The following is an 18,834-nucleotide window of genomic DNA, read 5'->3' as shown; positions in this document are numbered from 1 at the left end:
GAAATGTCCGGTGGGGCGGCCGCCGCCCACCCCCAGGCCCACCAGCCCCAGGCCGACCGCTGGCCCAGCGAATCCGGAAAGGAATCCCCAGAGAGAGCTGTATATTTGAATGACGTGTTTATTTTAAAAGGGAGTCCTGGGTCTATCTTACCCACTCTTTTTACTAAAGCCTATCAGTACCTGTTCCTCTGTGTCACCAGCCACAGTGAAGAATCCTGGGGTACCAGAAATCCATGAACCTGTCTCTTCAATATATAGTCCAAATCCAATGTTGAGATGAAACAATTAGGAAGCTCCCTCCATCGTGGTCAGCATTCAATTATTAGCATAGAAAAGGCACATTTTCTCAATGGTTTTCCCTGACTTTAGAATCCACCAGTGACGTGACAGATGGCCTCAGCTTTCTTCTGGCCCCGCAGGGACTGTAAAACAAAGATATTATCCTGAACCAGGAGGCAAACACACTGCATTCTACTCTGTGGTCTTGTTTCAAAGGGAGAACAAGTGACACCCCCACCACTACGACAAAGGTAAATGAAGGAAATAACCATCAAGAAGCAATCTTCTTGTGTGGCTTGTCCTTCACCCCCCCAACCAACCCCCACCCCCACCCCGTGAGTTCATGGCCACACACATGACCTACCCCCAAACAGTGCTTCAGTTCTGCCCAGTGGAACCAGCTTAACCTCTGACTGGGAACTGGTTTCCCAAAGTGTAGAGAGCTATGACTAGCAGTCGCACTTCGAGGCCTAGCTCAGTGAAAGGACTCAAGTCTAAGGAGGCCAGCAGCCAGCAGAGCCAAGGAGCAGAAAGGCACGCAAGCAAATCCAGCCCAGTCTCATTTTGCCCAGGCTCAGGGAGAACATGTGAGTGGTCATCAGCTAATCACTGACAGAGCTGGGCCTAGAATTTGTGGTCTTTCATTTTAGTGCTCTACTGTATCATCAGATGGAGAGCTGCACAAAACTGCTTGCAGAGGTGACAATCTCCTAAATGCCCAACATTGGGCTTACAGAAATGATCTCATTTGAGCCTTGCCATATCCTTATGAAGTGGACATTAGTAATGTCTCCATTTTATAGGTGAGTTGACTGAGGCAAAGAAAACTGAATGATTTGTCCCAAAATCCATGGTGGTAAGAATAGAGCAGGAATAAGAATACAGAATTCAGCACAGTGAATTTAATTGATAGAGCATTTGTGTTCTGCTTTAAACAGTCTAGAAGTAAAAAATGTATATTAACAAAAAAGAGGGGAAAGGGGTAATTCAGAAATAATTATTTCCTTTGTGAAAGGATTTACCATAGGATTCTTAAAATGGCAAGTTCCACATGTGCACACTATTCCACCTAGAAACATTTTTTTTCTTCCTGGAACTTTCTGAGAAGCCTGTATCACATATGACACCATGTAAGTATTCCATAAACATGCAAATATCTGCATCAGGCTAATTCTAAATTCCTCCTGTTGTTTTATTTGGTTACACTGAAGAAGAACTATCAAAGTCATGTTTTTCAAAGACATTTTTATTTTATTTATTTTTTTTAAAAAAATTTTTTTTTCATTTATTTATGATAGTCACACAGAGAGAGAGAGAGGCAGAGACACAGGCAGAGGGAGAAGCAGGCTCCATGCACCGGGAGCCTGATGTGGGATTCGATCCTGGGTCTCCAGGATCGCGCCCTGGGCCAAAGGCAGGCGCTAAACCGCTGCGCCACCCAGGGATCCCTCAAAGACATTTTTAACTTCATTTATTAATATTTAGTAAATATCCCTTGGGCCCATACTAAACATTTTAAGAGTATTTTAAAGAATGTGCAAAAGAGGAGTTCTAACAGATTAATGATGATTAGGAGTTGAATTGATACCAGTGAATCCTTTCATAGTTGCTAACTGTTCCCCAAACTCAATTTCCTCTACTTCCACCTCCTCACACTTCCTCTGGCTCCTTCCTTCCTCACTGGCTGTAAGCTCCTGAGGGCAACGAGTGTGTCTACCATGTTCTTGCTGTGTCTATCTGCATTTAGGAAGCACACAACCAATTTTGAAAATTCCTGATGCTCAATATTAATAAACCAGGTCATCTTTAAAACAGGTTTTTAATACTAAGATTCTGTTACTCTCATTTATAAACTCTCGATTATAAACAAGGATAACATATATCCTTGTTAAGACACCTTTTGAATGTTTGGATATCATTTTAGAAGGTGAAGTTAAGCAAAGAAAGGTTACATTTGTAATTTTTTAAAGCAAATTTAACTCACTATATGCCATGTTTTAAGAGCTTTCATGTGTATTAGCTCATTTAACTATATATGTACATATATTCATTTACCTGCAATCTAGATCCAGTAGCTACTCCTATGTACCAGGTACTATGGCAGAGGCTGCTGGGGATCCTGAAATGAGAAAGAAACAGCCCCTGCCCTCAAACAGCTTAATTTAGTGCAGTGCTTTATAAAGTATGGTCAGTAATCAACAGTATCAACATCAGCTCAGAACCTGCAAATGCAAATTCCCATGTCCCTACTCCAAACTTCCTAAATCAGAAACTATGGGGTGGGGCCCAGCAAAGTTTTTCATAATTTCTCCATGTGACTCTAATACTCGATTTTGAGAACCCGTGATTTAGTGGAATATGTGGAAGAAATACCGACCTACCTAATCAGACACTAAGGCAAAAATAAATACATAAATAAATAAATAAATAACATGCTCTAGAAGTTTGGTCATAGGAAAGCTCAGTTAGGAAGTGCCTGAGAATTTGGAAAGCTTTTTGCTCCTATTCATTCAGTGCATTATTGGTCTTATACTGTGTGCAAGGCACTGCACTGGGTGCCGAGAAACCAAAGACTAAACACTGTTTCAAGGAGCTCATGAAGGGGTGATCTATGGGATGAGTAGTTGAAGTCTCTGAATGCATCTTTATTATGATCTGATCATGAAAGGAATAAGAAAGGACAATAAAAGTATCACCATTAATTACTATTGTGGTACTGAAAGTAGTTATTTGGAACTCAAAGCTGAACAGTGGTTCCAAATACAAAAATATTTGTAACAAATATCTTAAATATCATGCTACCAATAAGAAGAATCAACACTTAAAATTTTTGGTACGTATTTCATTCGTGATTCACTCATTCAACATTTATTGTGTACTTACTAAATGTAAGCATCGTGTGTGCTACTGACCAGGTGGGAGAGTCAAAGGGAATGTACGGACCCCATCCTACAGGAACTCACAACCCTGTGAGGTAATGATGCCAGGCATGGCAGTGTTTGTTGGTACACCTCAGTTTGTTTTTGTCAACGATAGACACCAAATAAAAATGTTAAAGAATGAAACCTCATGATCTTAAAAATTGTTGGTTACTATAGAATGCTCACAGATAACAGCGTAGCAGGAATGAACTTCTGAAATGTATTAACAAAAAGACTTTTTTCTATAACTGAGAAAAAGTTATTTCTCAGTTATGAATTATTTCTTTTTCAAGCCTCCACCCAGCTGCAGTGACAATAATCTCACCAATGGAAGCCTTGTCTCTTCCCCAGGGCTGTGTTAATTGGGTCGGGGAATTTCTGAAGAGCCAAGATGGGAAGCAGGATATTCAGGTCCTAGCATCACTGGTCCCCCACAGGGGTTTGGAGATGTTCCTTGTCCACTCTGGTGTTTGGTGTTCTGTCTCATGGTTTTGGTGCTGAGAGGCTTGGTTCTTCCAATCAAGGTGACAGCCTGGCTTGAGGGTCGGGGAATGTCTGTCTTCCTTGCCCTGTGATGGGGACAGAATCTCGTGTGAGATGGCCCTTCTGTCTAGATATATTTGTTTTTGTTTTTGTTTTTTAATTTTTTTTTTATTTATGATAGTCACACACAGAGAGGGAGAGAGAGAGAGAGAGAGAGAGAGAGAGAGGCAGAGACACAGGCAGAGAGAGAAGCAGGCTCCATGCACCAGGAGCCCGACGTGGGATTCGATCCCGGGTCTCCAGGATCGCGCCCTGGGCCAAAGGCAGGCGCTAAACCGCTGCGCCACCCAGGGATCCCCTGTCTAGATATATTTGAAACATCACCTCAGAATTTGTTAGAAATGCAAATTCTCCCCCAATCCAACTTCCTACACCAGGACTCCGATTAAAGCCAATCACCTGACCACAAGTTCTCTGAGCCTCCACTCTCCCAGGCTCTGCCCAGGATGGAGCAGGGGCAGGCTTTACCAAATAGTCTCTCCTTTGCGGAGTATTACAATCTCATTCTACTGCCTCTTCTCTGAATCTTGATGTTTTTTTCCTGCCCCAGGGAATGCTCCGTCTAGAGATTTTTGGTTCAGAGGCAACTGGAGATATCTTAACGGATTTAGTTTTAAAGCAGAGAAGTACTTCTGGGAAATTAAGAAAACTAGACAGAGCTTACCTGTCACAAAACATTTTTGCTGATAAGAAGCTTGGGGCTTTAGGTGAGGCGATTGGTCTAGAAAACCACAAGGAAAAAGATCACACAGCAAGGATGTATAATCATACTTTCAGAGTCTTCAACTCATTTTTCCCCACCCACACCACCATCCTGCCACTTGCCTCCTTTGATGACGGTCAGGAGGCTGTTACTGACTACCTGTCACTATCTCCAGGTAGTGGCAACAGAGGAGGCACTTTACAAACTCTAGTTCCAACCTCACAACACTGTAGGATGGCCCTAAAATGTCCACTTCACAACTGAGCACACTGCAGTGGGGAGACAGGACATATTTGTGCTAGGTGAGTGCTGGAGCCACCCAAAGCCTGCGCTTTCTGCACTTCTCTAGACTTAATTATAGTTGAATGCTTTCTAAAAACCAGCTACCGGTTAATAAGCATCTGCTCTGTGCCAAGCAAGTTATATAATCTGTACTCCTTTGATAATTCTTCACAGATGTTAGCACAGCATTTTTTTTCTGATAAGATTGAGGCTGAGGGACTCAAGGTCTTGTTTTGCAGCCGAACAAAATTTGAACTAAGGTCTAGTTTTCAAGCCCAGGCTTCTTCCAAGAGAACTGCTTTTGCCATTAAAACAACGTGCCTTCCGGCAAAGGAAATGAGAATACTAATTTCACTATTGTCATGAAAATGTAATCAGACTTTAGATATAAAATACTACCATCCTAATACCCTGAAGTTAATACACTTAACCCCAGATTAGAACATCCAAATACCTGCCTCAGCTAGGCTCTAAAACTCTGTTCTAGTTTGGGCAAGTCATTCCAATGTCCTTCAGGTCAGCTTCCTCGACACTAAAATGAAAGAAGTGGCCTAACTTAAGTTTCTGCCCAGCTCCGAAATTCAATTTCTAGATAAAGTATCGTCTACAGAAATGATGAAGAAAAATTGCAAAAACACCTGTCCTCAGCTTTCCTTTATCTTTTTGATTTAGCATCTCACTTATTTCCCAATTTTTTTTTTCAAGGTTTATCTTTTAGCATCCTCAGAGTCATTCCTGTGTCTTAAAGCAGTAATGTCCAATAAAATGACACATCATAGAAGATGCACTTAGAACACTTCCGCAAGTTTTAGATGTGCTTAATGTTTTGGGATGTTATCAGTCTTGCACAAAAGATGAAAAACAAGTAGAAGAGACTTCTTGGAGCGTAGTTGTAAGTGCAGTGAACTTGAGCGCCCGCCTTGCCACCTCCTCACTCCCTATTCTCAGCGAACGACCCTAGGTCTCGGTTTCCCTGCCTGGAAGAGGAGCACTCTCCTAACACATACGTCGCAGGGCTCTTCTGAGGAGAACCCAGTACCTGGCCCACCGTAAACGTCTAGCAAATTTATTATTATTTTCACACGTGAGCAAGTTTATTCGGAGTATTACTTCAGAGAATTCTTGAGCACCTACGATGTGCGGAGCCATGGGCTTACAAGGAATTAAGGTATCTGGCCTTACATCATCCTACTGAAAAAGGTTTAAGGGAAGTAGGTTGAAAAAGAACCAAAACGACGGCAGCCACGAGCGGCGCCATATTTAGGTCAACGGACTTCCCGGCCGCCCCGCTGCTTTCCCGCGAGACTGTTTTTAGGAATCCCTTTGGCCTCTGCCATTGGACGTCACAGGAAGCGCGCCCAACCGTGGCCCGCTCCGGGAACTTCGTTTTTCCCGTCCCTTCTTGCAAGACGTCAAACGCCAATCATTCCCTCTGCAGAAGTCCCTTCCACTTCTTTCGGCCCCGGGAGTCTCCCCTCCGCCAGATCTCTCCCAGCACCCCTGCAAGCCACCAGAGGCGGAGCGGGGCGCGCGGCGCACCCGGGATGACGTCACGTGCAAGGCCCCGAGCGTGACGTCACTTCCGGGACGCTTCCTTCGTGGAGCCTTGTGGGTAGCTGGCCGGGGTCTCCTGGCGACGACGATGGCGGGGGATGTGGGCGGTCGCAGCTGCACGGATTCGGAGCTGCTGCTGCACCCGGAGCTGCTGTCTCAGGAGTTTCTTCTCCTCACCCTGGAGCAGGTCGGGTGCGCCGGTCGGGGTGGGCCTGTTTGGGAGCGGGATCCGGACTTGAGCCGGCCCGGGTAACCCTCGGTGGGAGCGGACACGCCCGCCGCCGGCGCCCCTCCCGCCCGGTGTGTGTCTCTGACGACTCCACGCGGGCTGACCGGGTCTCCTCACACCCCGGTCCGGGAAGACACGTGTTTGGAATATCAGGAATTCCTCGGAAGGAGGACTTACCTTTTTGGGTCTTTGATGGCTCCGACGGAGGAACCGTAGGCGACCCCTGCGGCCCCCAGCGGGGGTGAGGGGGGAATCGAAGTAGAAATGAAGGGCGGTGGTCAGGGCCTGTCAGGGCTGGAATCGCCCTTTGTTCATCTCTCACCTCGTTAAAGACGAAACTCAGCCTCGGAGAAGTGAAGCGACTTATTTCAAAGGTCGCTACGTGGTGCAGGCAGGAGAACTCGGGACCCCTGGCTCTCACGGCAGCATTTCTTCTTTTCGAGCTAATGAAATATGGCCTGAGATAGTCAACAAAAAATAGGGCCAGGAAAGTGATGAATATGAGTGGTAGAGAATTGCTGAAAGTGGCTTGAAATATCACGTTTTGTTGCTTTCCTTGTTTGCCCCTCAGTACTCAGATTTCCTCAAGCCCGGCTGAGTGTATTTATTGACGGGACTTAACCTTTCAAACACGGTTCTCACGCTTTTTAGGTGCATTCCCCGCCCCCCCGCCAGGGCCTGTTAGAACACGGATTACCGGGCTCCACCCCCACAGTGTCGGATTCGGGAGGTCCGGGGTGTGTCCTAAGAGTGGACATTTTCAGCAAGTTCCTGCAGTTAGCCCGGGGCCCATAGCTTGAGCACCGCCCCTGGAGCAGTGCTGCCCAAACTAAGGTGCCGGGGAATCCTCTGGGAATGTTATCCAAGACAGTCTTCCTGGGTTTTTCCGTATCTCTGAGCGAGTAGAGGGTGAAAACTGATAACAAAGGGTGGTCAGGTATAAGAGAGAAAAGTAATATTTGTGCTTTTAAATATTGAAGAAAAAAGTAATCGGGGTAATAAGGTTATCAGAGGACACAGATTGGGCTTGTTTTGCCATTTATACTGAACACCAATGTTCCCAGGCCTTTCTGAATTGCAGATGAAGCGTGTATCCTCATTTTTCTTCCTGAATCCAAACTCTCTATCCATAACTACTCCTTTTCCTTTTGCCACATTTTCCATGATGTTGAGAGGAAATTGAAAAGTGAGGAAGAATGAGGCAGTTTAGATGGGTGGTTGGACAGTGACTGGAAGCTACTTGAAAGGACTGGTGACAACATGATGCACTGTTACCAAAACAGTCATCAGTAAGGGGACTGCAGTGTCCATCTGTAGGGCCATTTGAAATCTTGGTTGTTGACTCCAATTTAAGAAGCATTTTTAGGGAGACATGGGAAACAAAATACAGGGTGAGACCTGCAGCCCACTACTTTGATCATGAGAGTAACACACTGTGTAACTCAGCATGTAGTGATTGTTGTCGCCTTTGGGTGGGGGGGGGGGGGCGGCGTTGATTTCTCCAGGCAGTCTCCCATCTTCAGTTTACTTCATAGACTTAAGAGATGCTACTGTAAATGGTCTCCATGCCTGGTATGCTGACTGACCTGTGGTGGACTGCAGTCCTTGTCACACTGGGATCATGTGACCATTGTCTTTTAAGATGAGGCTGAGCCTAATATTTGCAGAGCGTAACTCTGTAATACTTACAGTATACTCTGTGGGTCTGCAGTATAGTAAAGTCCCTATAAGTCCCTATATGAGGGCAGCCCGGGTGGCGCAGTGGTTTAGCACTGCCGTCAGTCCAGGGCCTGATCCTGGAGACCTGGGATCAAGCCCCACGTCGGGCTCCCTGCATGGAGCCTGCTTCTCCCACTGCCTGTGTCTGTCTCTCTCTCTCTCTCTGTGTCTCTCATGAATAAATAAAATCTTAAAAAAAAAAAAAAAGTACCTGTATGACTTAAATAACAGGCTTAAATAACAAATTCTATAATTATAGTAAATATGTAATAATTATAAAAAAATTATAAATTATGAGTTGTGTTACATTAAATTTTATGTATTATAATCTTGTGTTATAAATTCTAAGTAAATAAGTTATACAGCTTAAATTTTATGATGGTAAATAAATTGCAAATTACATCATTATTAAACTTCATGAAGTTTGTTACTTAAGCAGAAATGTTCTACCCTGTTAGGTAGGTAGTAATTACCATGAAGAATGCTATTTTGAAATTACTTTTCTTTTCCACAGAAGAACATAGCTGTTGAAAATGACATAAGAATAAACAAAGACAATCTCACTGATCTTTATGTTCAGCACGCAATACCGTTGCCTCAGAGAGAGTTGCCAAAGAATAGATGGGGGAAAATGATGGAAAAGAAAAGAGAGCAACATGAGATGAAAAACGAGACTAGAAGGTACTTCTTAGCGGTTCTGGTTTTTATCTTACATGACTTAACAACTTCGCTTTTCTTTTTTTTTTTTTCCTCCAGGTAAACTTAGGTAAGAAACATTTGTTTACTCAATAACTATTAAGCACCAGGCACTGTGCTTATAGCATGAGTGAAACTGACAGAATTCCCTGCTCTTATTTTAATTGGGAGAAACATAATTTAAAAAATTAGGTAGAACATATGCTGTGTTACATAGTGACAAGTGCTAAGGAGAAAAGTAAAATGGAGAGAGAGTACCGTTTTAGGTACAGTGGCCAGGAGCAACCTCACTGAGAAATGACATGTCAGGAGAGAAACCTGTAGAAGGTAGAGTGCAAGCTAGCATTCGAAACAGACTACGAGAGTCTGGGTCAGGAGTGTGCCCATCATAAACTAAGAACAATAAAGAGGCCATCAAGGCTAAAGTAGAGAGAATCAAGGGGAGAGTAAAGAGCCTTATTGGAGGTAAGTAGGGGAGCTTGTTGGTTAGATCGCGTAAAGCTTTGTAAGTTATAAGAACTTTGGCTTTGCTCTGAGATAAGAAGCCATTGAAGGATTTTGAGCAGAGTGATGACACCATCTGATACGCATTTTCACAGCATCACTCTGGCTGCTGTACTGAGAAGTGATTTAAGATGTGGGGAGGGGAACAGGGAAGTCAGTCAGGAGGCTATACTGTGATCCAGGCAATGGATATGGTAACTTCATAGATGGTGACTTCGACTAAAGTCGTGAACTTCATAAGAAGTGGTTGGAGTCTTGGATGTATTTTGGAGGTAGAGCCAAGATTTGCTGAGTTGTGAGAAAAAAGTGAAGTCAAATAAGATTTTAAGGTCTTTGAATAATACAGAAATGAAGGAGCTGTGGTATTGCTTCAAGGACACTGAAATTTTTAAATTTCAAGAAGTTTTTCATAAAACCACAAGCAAATGAATTTCCTTTTTAAAGGAAGGTTACAGGGCAGCCCGGGTGGCTCAGCGGTTTAGTGCTGCCTTCAGCCCAGGGCATGATCCTGGAGACCCGGGATCGAGTCCCGCGTCAGGCTCCCTGTATGGAGCCTGCTTCTCCCTCTGCCTGTGTCTCTGCCTCTCTCTCTCTCTCTCTGTGTGTCTCTCAGAAATAAATAAATAAGATCTTAAAAAAAAAAATACAAAAAAAAATAAATAAAAGAAGGTTACACTTCTTTGATAGTGATAGTTTAATGAAGACAAAGTGAGTTATTTCTTTTCCTATATCTATTTTATCACAAGTGGGTGCTATGGATTAATTACTGAATTCATTTTTAGAGCTTTCTCTTTGTAAGGTACTATCATCGTCAGTGATTGTGGGAGAAGGTGGAATGAGGGCTGAGGGTGAAGGAGAATGCTAGCTCTGAGTTGATGAGGGGTGTTAATCTCTAGTTACAAAGAGTCATTATTGATAGAGTATTCTCCAAGTATGAAAACAGTTGAAGAATATAACATGCGTGCTCTTAGTTTTTTGGAAAAGGAATAGTCTTTCTTTTGATCAGGGACACATTCAATTCAGGTTGAGTTTCATTTTAGCTTGATGGTTATATGTTGGTACAGGCTACATATTAGTGTTAGCTTTTGTAAATCTATAGATTAGGCCAAATATATCTTCAATTTACTTTTGTTGAGTCATTTTTTTTTTTTTGGAAAAGATTTATGTGTTTATTTTAGAGAGCATGAGTAAGCGGGAGGAGGAGAGGGAGAGAGAGGGAGAGAATCCTGAAGCAGACCCTGTACTGAGTGCAGAGCCCAGAGCCCACTATAGGGCTCTGTCCCAGGATCCTGAGATCATGACCTGAGCCGAAATCATGAGTTGTCTGCTTAACGAGCTGTGCCACCCAGGCACCTCTTATTTTTGTTGATTCTTAATAAGAAAGTATTTTCTTCTTGATCTGCGCATTCAGGCATATTGTCCTAAGCAAAGCTTTTAATACTGTTACTTCAAATGATGATCCCTTTAAGTCCCTCAATATCCTTTTGGAAGGGATTGTGACTTTGTAAAAAAAAAAAGTCACAAATTTGACTCTTGAATCAGAACATTAAAGCTGGAAGGATCTAAGAGATCCAGGTATTGTTGAATTGCTTATTTTTCTGTGGAGGAAATGAGCTCCAGAGAAATGTTGTGATGTTCCCCAGGTCACACAGAGCTAGGTCCAGATCAACAGTGCAGTGCTTCTCAAACTTCAGCATGCCTCTGGGATCTTCAGTTGAACTCTCACAAGCTGATGAGCCCTGTTTTCTCTGATGAGCCCTCTGTTTCCATTCTGCAGCAGCAGTGGATATGCAGGAAACTTATTTTGAGTTCTCTATGTAGGAACTCAAACAGATGATGATCATCAGTGACCTAAGAATTAGTGAATTTAGCCAATCACCTAGAATCTGGTTAAAATTCAGATTCAGATCAGTATAGGTTAAGGCCCCAGATTCTGCATTTCTTAACAGGCTCGCAAGGTGATGCTTATGCTGTTGGTCCATCCACCACACTTTGAGTAGCAAGGCGGAAGTGTTCTTCCTAATAACTAGCTGCTCAAATTCTTTTACATGTTTAATTAAAAGGTTTTTTTTCCCCATAAATTTGTTATTTCACTTGAGATATAGTGGATAATGGACAAATGAATGCTTTTATTACTTAATCTTTATCATTCAGAGTGGAAATTAGGTTTTCAGAAGCTAAACATCAAGATTTGCCAAATTTTAAAATCAAAATTACACAAATATTATAGTTATAATTTAGAAAGCGTCTTGGCTTTAGAAACCTTTGATTAATAGAATGTTCTCACTGTTTGTAGACAGCTACTGAGGTACTCTTGCTGTAATTTTATAGTTCATTATTCTTTTTAAATAATAATTATTACATAGTCAAGATAATCTTATCAATTAGGTGGGGTAGGGTGATTCTTAAAACTGATTTTTTTTTTTTTTTTTTTAATCACCAGGGAATCTTCTTTAAGTTCTAGGGTTAAGTGGTTGATGTCTTAAAAATACCTGTATCTTGTGTGTACATTACAGCTAACTTATGTTTCTTGTCAATAAATATTGTAAACTTTCAAGCATTAGAAAATTGATCATTTCATTTAGGGTGATAATAGAAAACTTCATTCCCAGGGGTCCTACTTAAAATAGATTAGTCTTACCGATAAATATTTTTGGTCGTTGTTTTAGCTTTGAGTTCCTGCAAAGGTTTGCCATTGCAGATGGTATTTTTCAAGAATATGTCTCTTTGATTTCAGGACTAGCACTGTAGATGGGTTAAGGAAAAGACCTCTTATTGTGTTTGATGGAAGTTCAACAAGTACAAGCATCAAAGTGAGAAAGACAGAGAATGGAGATAATGATCGACTCAGGCCTCCTCCTCAGGCAAGCTTTACCAGTAATGCCTTTCGAAAATTGTCAAATTCCTCTTCAAATGTTTCACCCCTAATTCTGTCTTCCAATTTGCCTATGAACAATAAAATGGAACACAATAATAATGACACTAAACAGAACCATGACTTAACGCATAGGAAAAGTCCTTTGGGTCCTGTGAAGTCCCCACCTTTGTCCCCTGTTGGAGCTACTCCCGTGAAGTTAAAGCGAGCGGCCCCTAAAGAAGAAGCTGAGGCTGTGGTAAGTGTGGGGTGGCTTCTGTGCTAGTAAGAGCGGGATGAAGGTTCTAAGTGCGTGGGCCTCCTGTAGCCAGGGTGGGCGGGGCGGGCTGGGCAAGCCAGGCCATAGGCAGTTCTTGAACTCTGAAATGGTCTGACTTACATGTCCTTTCTCATGTTGACTCCTGAAATCCTAAAATCCATGAAGATAAGCTAATCAAGTCTACTCAACTTATTTCTGTTTAAAATGTATAAAGCACGTCTCTTAGGCACTTTTCCTAGATTTTTCTCATTTCAATCCTTTAACCATTTTGGAACTAAAAGAGAGATATATTCCTTTATTAGTAGAGCTCAAAATGTTAAGTGATTTGTCCAAGGTCACATATTAAGTAGCATTTGAGAGCTTGTCGTTCAGTGTGTCTGTTTTGCACTTACCTTAAAACCACACTACAGTGTTCAGGATTTATAGTGCCCCCCCTCCCCCTTTTCCTCAAATGTACCTATCCTTAGAGGGATATAGGAAGTTTAGGGGAATCTACTGTGTTGGTCTGTATTTTAATTAAGCATTTGGATGCTTCGATTTCATATACTGGCAAATTTGGTACAGATTGGTAATGTATTATTTTAGAGTTTAATTTATGAGATGGTATACACACACACTTGATTCTTCCCTAGGCTCCTCAGAAAATTATTTCTAAACATCCAGCAGCTTTACAGGCTTTATTTCTTGTCTTAGTCTATTTAGACTGCTATAACAAAAAAATAATACTGACTAGATGACTTACACAACAGACCTGTATTTCTCACAGTTTTGGAGGCTGGGAAGTCCAGAATCAAGGTGCTGGCAGGTTCAGTGTCCGATGAGGGCCCACTTCCTGGTTCATAGTTGGCTGTTTTCCACTGTTTTTTTCATGTAGCAGCAGGGCAAGTAAGCTGTCTGAGGTCTCTTTTAAGGGCCCACTCATGAGAGTGCCTCCTTTGTGTCTTAAGCACCTGCCAAAGGCCTTTCCCCTTAATTCTAGAATACATGTTGGGAATTAGGTTTCAACATAAGAATTTTGAGGGCACCTACACATTCAGACACACACATTTGTCTTTATTATGCTCTTTGAATTGTGTGTCAAAGGGGTGAAAACTCAGAGTAGGTCAAACATTCTAAAATAGTAGTAGAAAGAAGATAACTAGTGTAAATATGACCAGCTGTTCTTACATTAGTTCATCGCTTCAGCCATCCTGTGACATAGCACAGTTCTTTTTCTTGTTGAATAGATGAGGAAATAGAAGTTCATTTTAAATTTTTTGAAAACTTTATTTATTCATTTATTTATTTATTTAGGTGCATGCACGCGCACACGTGTATGTTTGTATGAAAGAGTGAGCACAAGGGTGGGGGGAAAAGGGAGAGGGAGAAGCAGACTCCCCGCTGAGCAGGGAGCCCCATGTGGAGTTTGATCCCAGGACTCCGAGATCATGACCTGAGCCGAAGGCAGACACTCTACCAACTGAGCCACCCAGGCTCCCTAGAAGCTCAGTTTAAACGAACTTGTCCAGGGTTCAAGAGTTAGTAAGTGGACAGGCTGCAGAATATAGGCCTGTTTGACCTCAGTGCATGAACTTCTAAAGACACCAAGCTGCCTACTTATTTCAGTTACTTTTGTGGGAAAAACAGATAAGAATGAGAAGGACAGAAAAAAAAAAAGTAGGAAAAAGAACTTAGACCTCAAATAATATAATAAAGAGTCTCGAGGATCTTTTTTCTTAAAACACATCTTTCTACTCAGAAAAAATTTACTCTTTCAGAGATGTGATTTTATTTTATCTCTAAATTTACTAGTATTAAGATCTTGGACTGTGAGATTTTGAGGAAGGCAGTGGAGTAGGCAGGGAGGAAGCAAGTCTGGAGCTGTCAGTGGTTTTCAATTCTGAATACATTTTAGGATTACCTGGAAGAGCTTCCACAGAACCCAGACAGAAGTCAGAGCCTCATCCCTGCTACCTTCTGTGGATTCTGACTTAATTGGTTCTGGGATAAGGCCCAGGTCTGGGCGTGTTTGTAAGTACTGTGGGTGATTCTAATATGCAAAGGTTTGAGAACCACAGCTGAAAAAAAATGGGTGGCAAGGGAGACTTGCTTTTTTTCCTTAATCTCCTAATGATCTTCTCCCACCAGATGGCAGCAGTGATTTACCATTTGTATATTAGTAGTAAACTGGTGGTTTTAAGTGCTCATTTCAAGCTATCCTCTGGCATTTCTGCAGATTTAAACTGATTTCTATTCATGTCTTTTCAGAATAACCTGAAGCCTCCAGAAGCAAAGAGGAAGATACAGCATGTTACATGGCCCTGAAGGAAAGTTTCCAAAAATGTAAATATAACTAACTGTAGTTTTTCAAGCAAGTTCACATATATTGACAGTATTTACAGAGATCCTGATTATTGTGGAATTTTCTTAAGAGGTTTAAAATTAGGTTGAAAAAGTCTTCCTTTCCCATTCCTTTTTTTTTTTTTCCTTTTTAAAATTTTTGCCTTTTGTGCCCTGATTAGGAAAGAATTTCTTTTTAAACAGATGGCTTAGTGTAAGTCATTTATATTGATCCTAGTCAGTCATTAGCTGCAAGTCTGATATAAAGCATCTGATGAATTTTAGGAATTATTTTCATTACTCTGTTTCAGTGTTTGGGGAAATTTGAGATTTTGTTTAAATTCAAAATATTTTAGAAGTTCACAATTTTTATTTCGTTTCCGTAGCAAAAGAATTTAACAGTTTATCCCAGTATTTTAGTAAATACTGCCAAACTCCTCCTCAAGGTTCACCAAGAAAAGCATATTTGTAGTGCTGCCAATAAACTATTCAGAATATACAGATGAAATTGCTGTTCTTAAGTGCTTACATTACTCTTTCCCATAAACATCAAAAGAGAACTCAGTGCTTGCTGCTGCTCCTTCCCTTGAAGTCATAACAGAATTGGTCTGTTAGGAGTTGACTGGTTAGTCTCAGAGCTGGTCCACCCTTTAGATGTCTTTGTCATGCAGCAGTCCTCACTATTATCATGAGCAGTCTGTGATCTCTGGGAGCTCAGGTGTCACTCCTTCTTGGGAGCTTCATCCTTTCAAAAAGATCTTAAAAGAAACTTTTAAGATCTTCAGGTGACATAGTCCTATTCGAGGTGGTACCTGATGGCAGAAGGTTTAGAGAATGGCGGGGCGGGGGATGAAATTCCAGCACTTCAGAGAGTCCAGGAGGGATAGTGCTGAGGCTGGAAGCTTAATATGACCTGGTGTAAACAGAAGAGAAGATGGTAAAGCCAGAAGTCACCACAAAGTGACAGCGTAGGAGGCGAGTACCAGCCGGATGGGGCTCCCTGCTGGGCTAACGGGCAACTTCCCACAGGGCTGTCACACGCACATTATCCACTGAGGTTTTGTGTTCGTGTTAAAGCAGTGTTACCATCCCAATTGTACAATGGAAATCCGTGGGAACATAGGGTATACCTTATACCCATGCATTCCTCTGTCCACTTTTTTGCCTTGTATTTCTAAGCAAGTACAGAGGATAGATACTTCATACTTTTCTCCTTATATGACTGATCTTCAAATTGGGGGTTCGCCTTTTCATTAACTTTTTACAGCAGTCTCATTCTTCTTTTGGTTTGTTAAAGCAAGTATTTTAGTTCAGCTATTAAATAGCCTTAGAAAAAATTCATTCAGCCTGGCAGGTAAGTACTGTACTAAAACTAGAACCCTACAGTTTCTAGCCATTCTGCCTTTATCCAAACTATAAATCTGTACAGATAAGACAAAATTGAATACAGTATGTGTTGCATAAGCTATTGACGTTATGGCAAAGTAGTGAATACATAGTTATCTGCAGGGCTGATACCTGTAATACTGTTGAAGGACAGCTGTCACCTTCTACATTACTGTATGTTAGAGGAGATTTTCAAAGTACAGATTTTAGGGTAGAATGACAAATTATATTTGATAATTCAGTTGTCCCTTCTGCTTACACCTGCATTTCTCTCTTAGTTAGGAGAGAGTTAGCCATTTGACAGTTTTAAGTCAATGGAAACTTTCTAGTTACTCAATAAAATTAATTTTTAATTTGTATATTTAACTTACAGAGTAGGTTGGTAATAACAGCTGAACTGTGTAACATTGTTGCTTCAAATTGAAGTTTATATTATGAACATTCAGAATCAATGCTCATATAGAAGCATATTATTGAGCTATTTTGAGTTTGAAATGTGGAGAAGTGCTAAACCATGTACTGTGTATTACATAATAGCAACATCTTAGAGCACTGTGCCTTCTCAAGGTGTATAGATATAGCTTGTCTTGAAATGTCTTCCTCCAAGCAGTGAAGCCTACCGAATGATGGGAATCTGAAGCACGTGTCGGGAATCTTAGGTTTTGAAGGGTTGCTTTGGTGTGCTTTAAAGTTTAGGACTTGATTTGAATGGCAAACAACTTTGGAATACCCTTGACTCACTTACATGGGTTAATATTGTTTCTATTGATTTCATATTCCAACAGAGCCACCCTTTTTTTTTTTTTTATTATTGGGGTAGGCAAATGAATGGTTTGAGTCAGTGACTGGCTTTCGAGGTGTAGTTACAGGCACTTTACCACTTCCTGTCATTGGCAGGTGGTCCTGTCGTTTTCTTCCCCTTCTTCTTTGTCCCGTTTTCCTTTTTCTTACTCTCCTTTCCCATGTTTTAACTCTTTGCTTCCATTTTCCATCCTCCTTTCTGCAGACCCTAACCGTCAGGCTTAGGTTTGCATCTCATAATGCTTGGCCCTATGCATTCATTGAGGAGTGAAGATAGGATGACCCCCAGTCCTGTATTTGAGGGATCATAGACTGCTGCGTGAATTCTGGAAATCTCAAGCCCCTGCAGCACCAAGGGCCCTAAATTGCTTCCCAGTGGCTGTAAAGGCAGTACAGTTTACCAAAATAGCTTTATTAATCTAGACAGCTACCAGGCACTTTGGAAAGTTGTTCAACTACTACTATGAGGCCATAATATTTTTGCTAGTATTGAAATTCTTCAGAATTGTAATTATTATTTGAAATAATATTTTGGTTGACTTAAGTTTTGAGAGAGGATTCTAAAACTGGTGTAGAGACTCATTGAATAGCAATGACCTTTTTAAAAACTTACATTAAGTAAAACTGCCAGTAGTTTAAATCATATGTATGTAAGAGCTTCCTCTATTTACTACTGTGCCACTTCAGTAATTTTTAGAGGCTACAAAATGGTCAAAATGTTTTTAAGTGTGCTCTTTTATTAAAATGCTTGTGCAGGTTTTGTAATTCAGTACAGAAAGTTTAACCTTGTAATGTACATTTTTGTATGTAAAAGGTCTTTTAAGTAGCTTTATCCTTATTTAATAAATGGAATAAAATTACTGAGTAGGTCTGTCATTCATAAAAAAATAAAGTGGAAAAACATTCTGTAATGACTTGATCTCATTTTATTTGAACAAACTATATGGTGGGAAAGTGTTATGCTTTATAGTAAAACCTTCTGTACCAGGATTGATTGGGATCAGGCTTGATGCCAGTTGTCCGGCCACATCTCAGGGTGCCCTTTTGAAGTGGTGGTGGGCCAGAGTGGCCCAGTATTTGGGATATCCTGATGCCACAGGGACTGCCACGCTGACTGCCACTATGCTTTGATGCATGGAAACAAGTCCCTCAAACTTTATCCTGAGTAAGCTTTCTTATAAACTGGAACAAACCAGAGGTTCAGTTAAAGGATTATTTATTCATGTCTGAGGTGGTCTTTAAAAAGTAAACTTCTAAACTGGTATGTTAATTTTGGAGACTGAAACTCTAACCGTTGGAAACATTTCAGGTTACTTTCTACCTTGAATTAAAAAAAAAAAACAAAATGGGGACACCTGGGTCCAACCACCATTGTGGTTTCTTTTGAGCACTTCCTTACTTTATACACTTCCAGCAATTGAGTGCCTGCCTTCGGCTCGGGCGTGATCCCAGGTCTGGGGATTGAGCCCCTTATCATGCTCCTTGCAAAGAGCTTGCTTCTCCTTCTGCCTATGTCCCTGCCTCTCTCTGTGTGTGTTTCTCAGGGGTAAATGAATAAAATCTTAAAAAAAAAAAAAAGGCCATTTGGACAGAAGAGACAAAATTTATTTTCGTTGACATTGTTTTTACTAAAGTGCTTTTTACTGAAGTGCTTTGCTCTTGTTCTTTCTTTCTTTCCTTTTTTTTTTTTTTTTTTTTTTTTTTTAAGATTTGCTCTAATTTATTCATGAAAGACACAGAGAGAGAGAGAGGAAGAGACACAGG

The 18,834-nt window shown here is 41.3% G+C and overlaps 1 protein-coding gene and 1 long non-coding RNA gene across 7 annotated transcripts; one reads left to right on the top strand and one right to left on the bottom strand.

Annotated features, from left to right (window-relative positions):
* Nucleotides 1–110: 110 nt before the first annotated feature.
* Nucleotides 111–7,200, bottom strand: LOC144323924 (uncharacterized). Of its 5 annotated transcripts, XR_013389273.1 has the most exons (7): nt 6,689–7,200; nt 5,367–6,494; nt 5,183–5,260; nt 4,408–4,464; nt 3,526–3,769; nt 2,335–2,398; nt 111–422 (listed from the first exon to the last, which is right to left on the bottom strand). It is a non-coding gene; the product is annotated as an uncharacterized LOC144323924 (long non-coding RNA). The 5 variants fall into 5 exon arrangements; XR_013389270.1 differs by having other exon boundaries at nt 5,183–6,494; XR_013389274.1 differs by lacking the exon at nt 5,183–5,260 and having other exon boundaries at nt 5,839–6,494; nt 6,689–7,199.
* C11H2orf49 (chromosome 11 C2orf49 homolog) lies at nt 6,304–17,976 on the top strand. 2 transcript variants are annotated; one of them, XM_077914907.1, is made up of 5 exons: nt 6,304–6,469; nt 8,745–8,911; nt 12,168–12,294; nt 12,421–12,543; nt 14,812–17,976. In XM_077914907.1, the coding sequence occupies exons 1-5, from the start codon at nt 6,371–6,373 to the stop codon at nt 14,866–14,868; spliced, it is 573 nt and encodes a 190-aa protein (XP_077771033.1). In that variant the 5' UTR covers nt 6,304–6,370; the 3' UTR covers nt 14,869–17,976. The 2 variants fall into 2 exon arrangements, with proteins under 2 accessions (XP_077771033.1, XP_077771032.1); XM_077914906.1 differs by having other exon boundaries at nt 6,305–6,469; nt 12,168–12,543.
* Nucleotides 17,977–18,834: the final 858 nt, after the last annotated feature.

Source organism: Canis aureus, chromosome 11 (genome assembly GCF_053574225.1).
Source record: "Canis aureus isolate CA01 chromosome 11, VMU_Caureus_v.1.0, whole genome shotgun sequence".
NCBI lineage: Eukaryota > Metazoa > Chordata > Mammalia > Carnivora > Canidae > Canis > Canis aureus.
This window is presented reverse-complemented; position numbering and strand designations above follow the sequence as displayed.

Excerpts from the sequence above, each read along its gene's own strand:
- C11H2orf49 (XM_077914906.1), top strand. The coding sequence starts at position 6,371 with ATGGCGGGGGATGTGGGCGGTCGCAGCTGCACGGATTCGGAGCTGCTG. Across the intron at positions 6,470-8,744 it reads TTCTCCTCACCCTGGAGCAG|AAGAACATAGCTGTTGAAAA; the intron begins GTCGGGTGCGCC and ends TCTTTTCCACAG. Across the intron at positions 8,912-12,167 it reads ATGAAAAACGAGACTAGAAG|GACTAGCACTGTAGATGGGT; the intron begins GTACTTCTTAGC and ends CTTTGATTTCAG.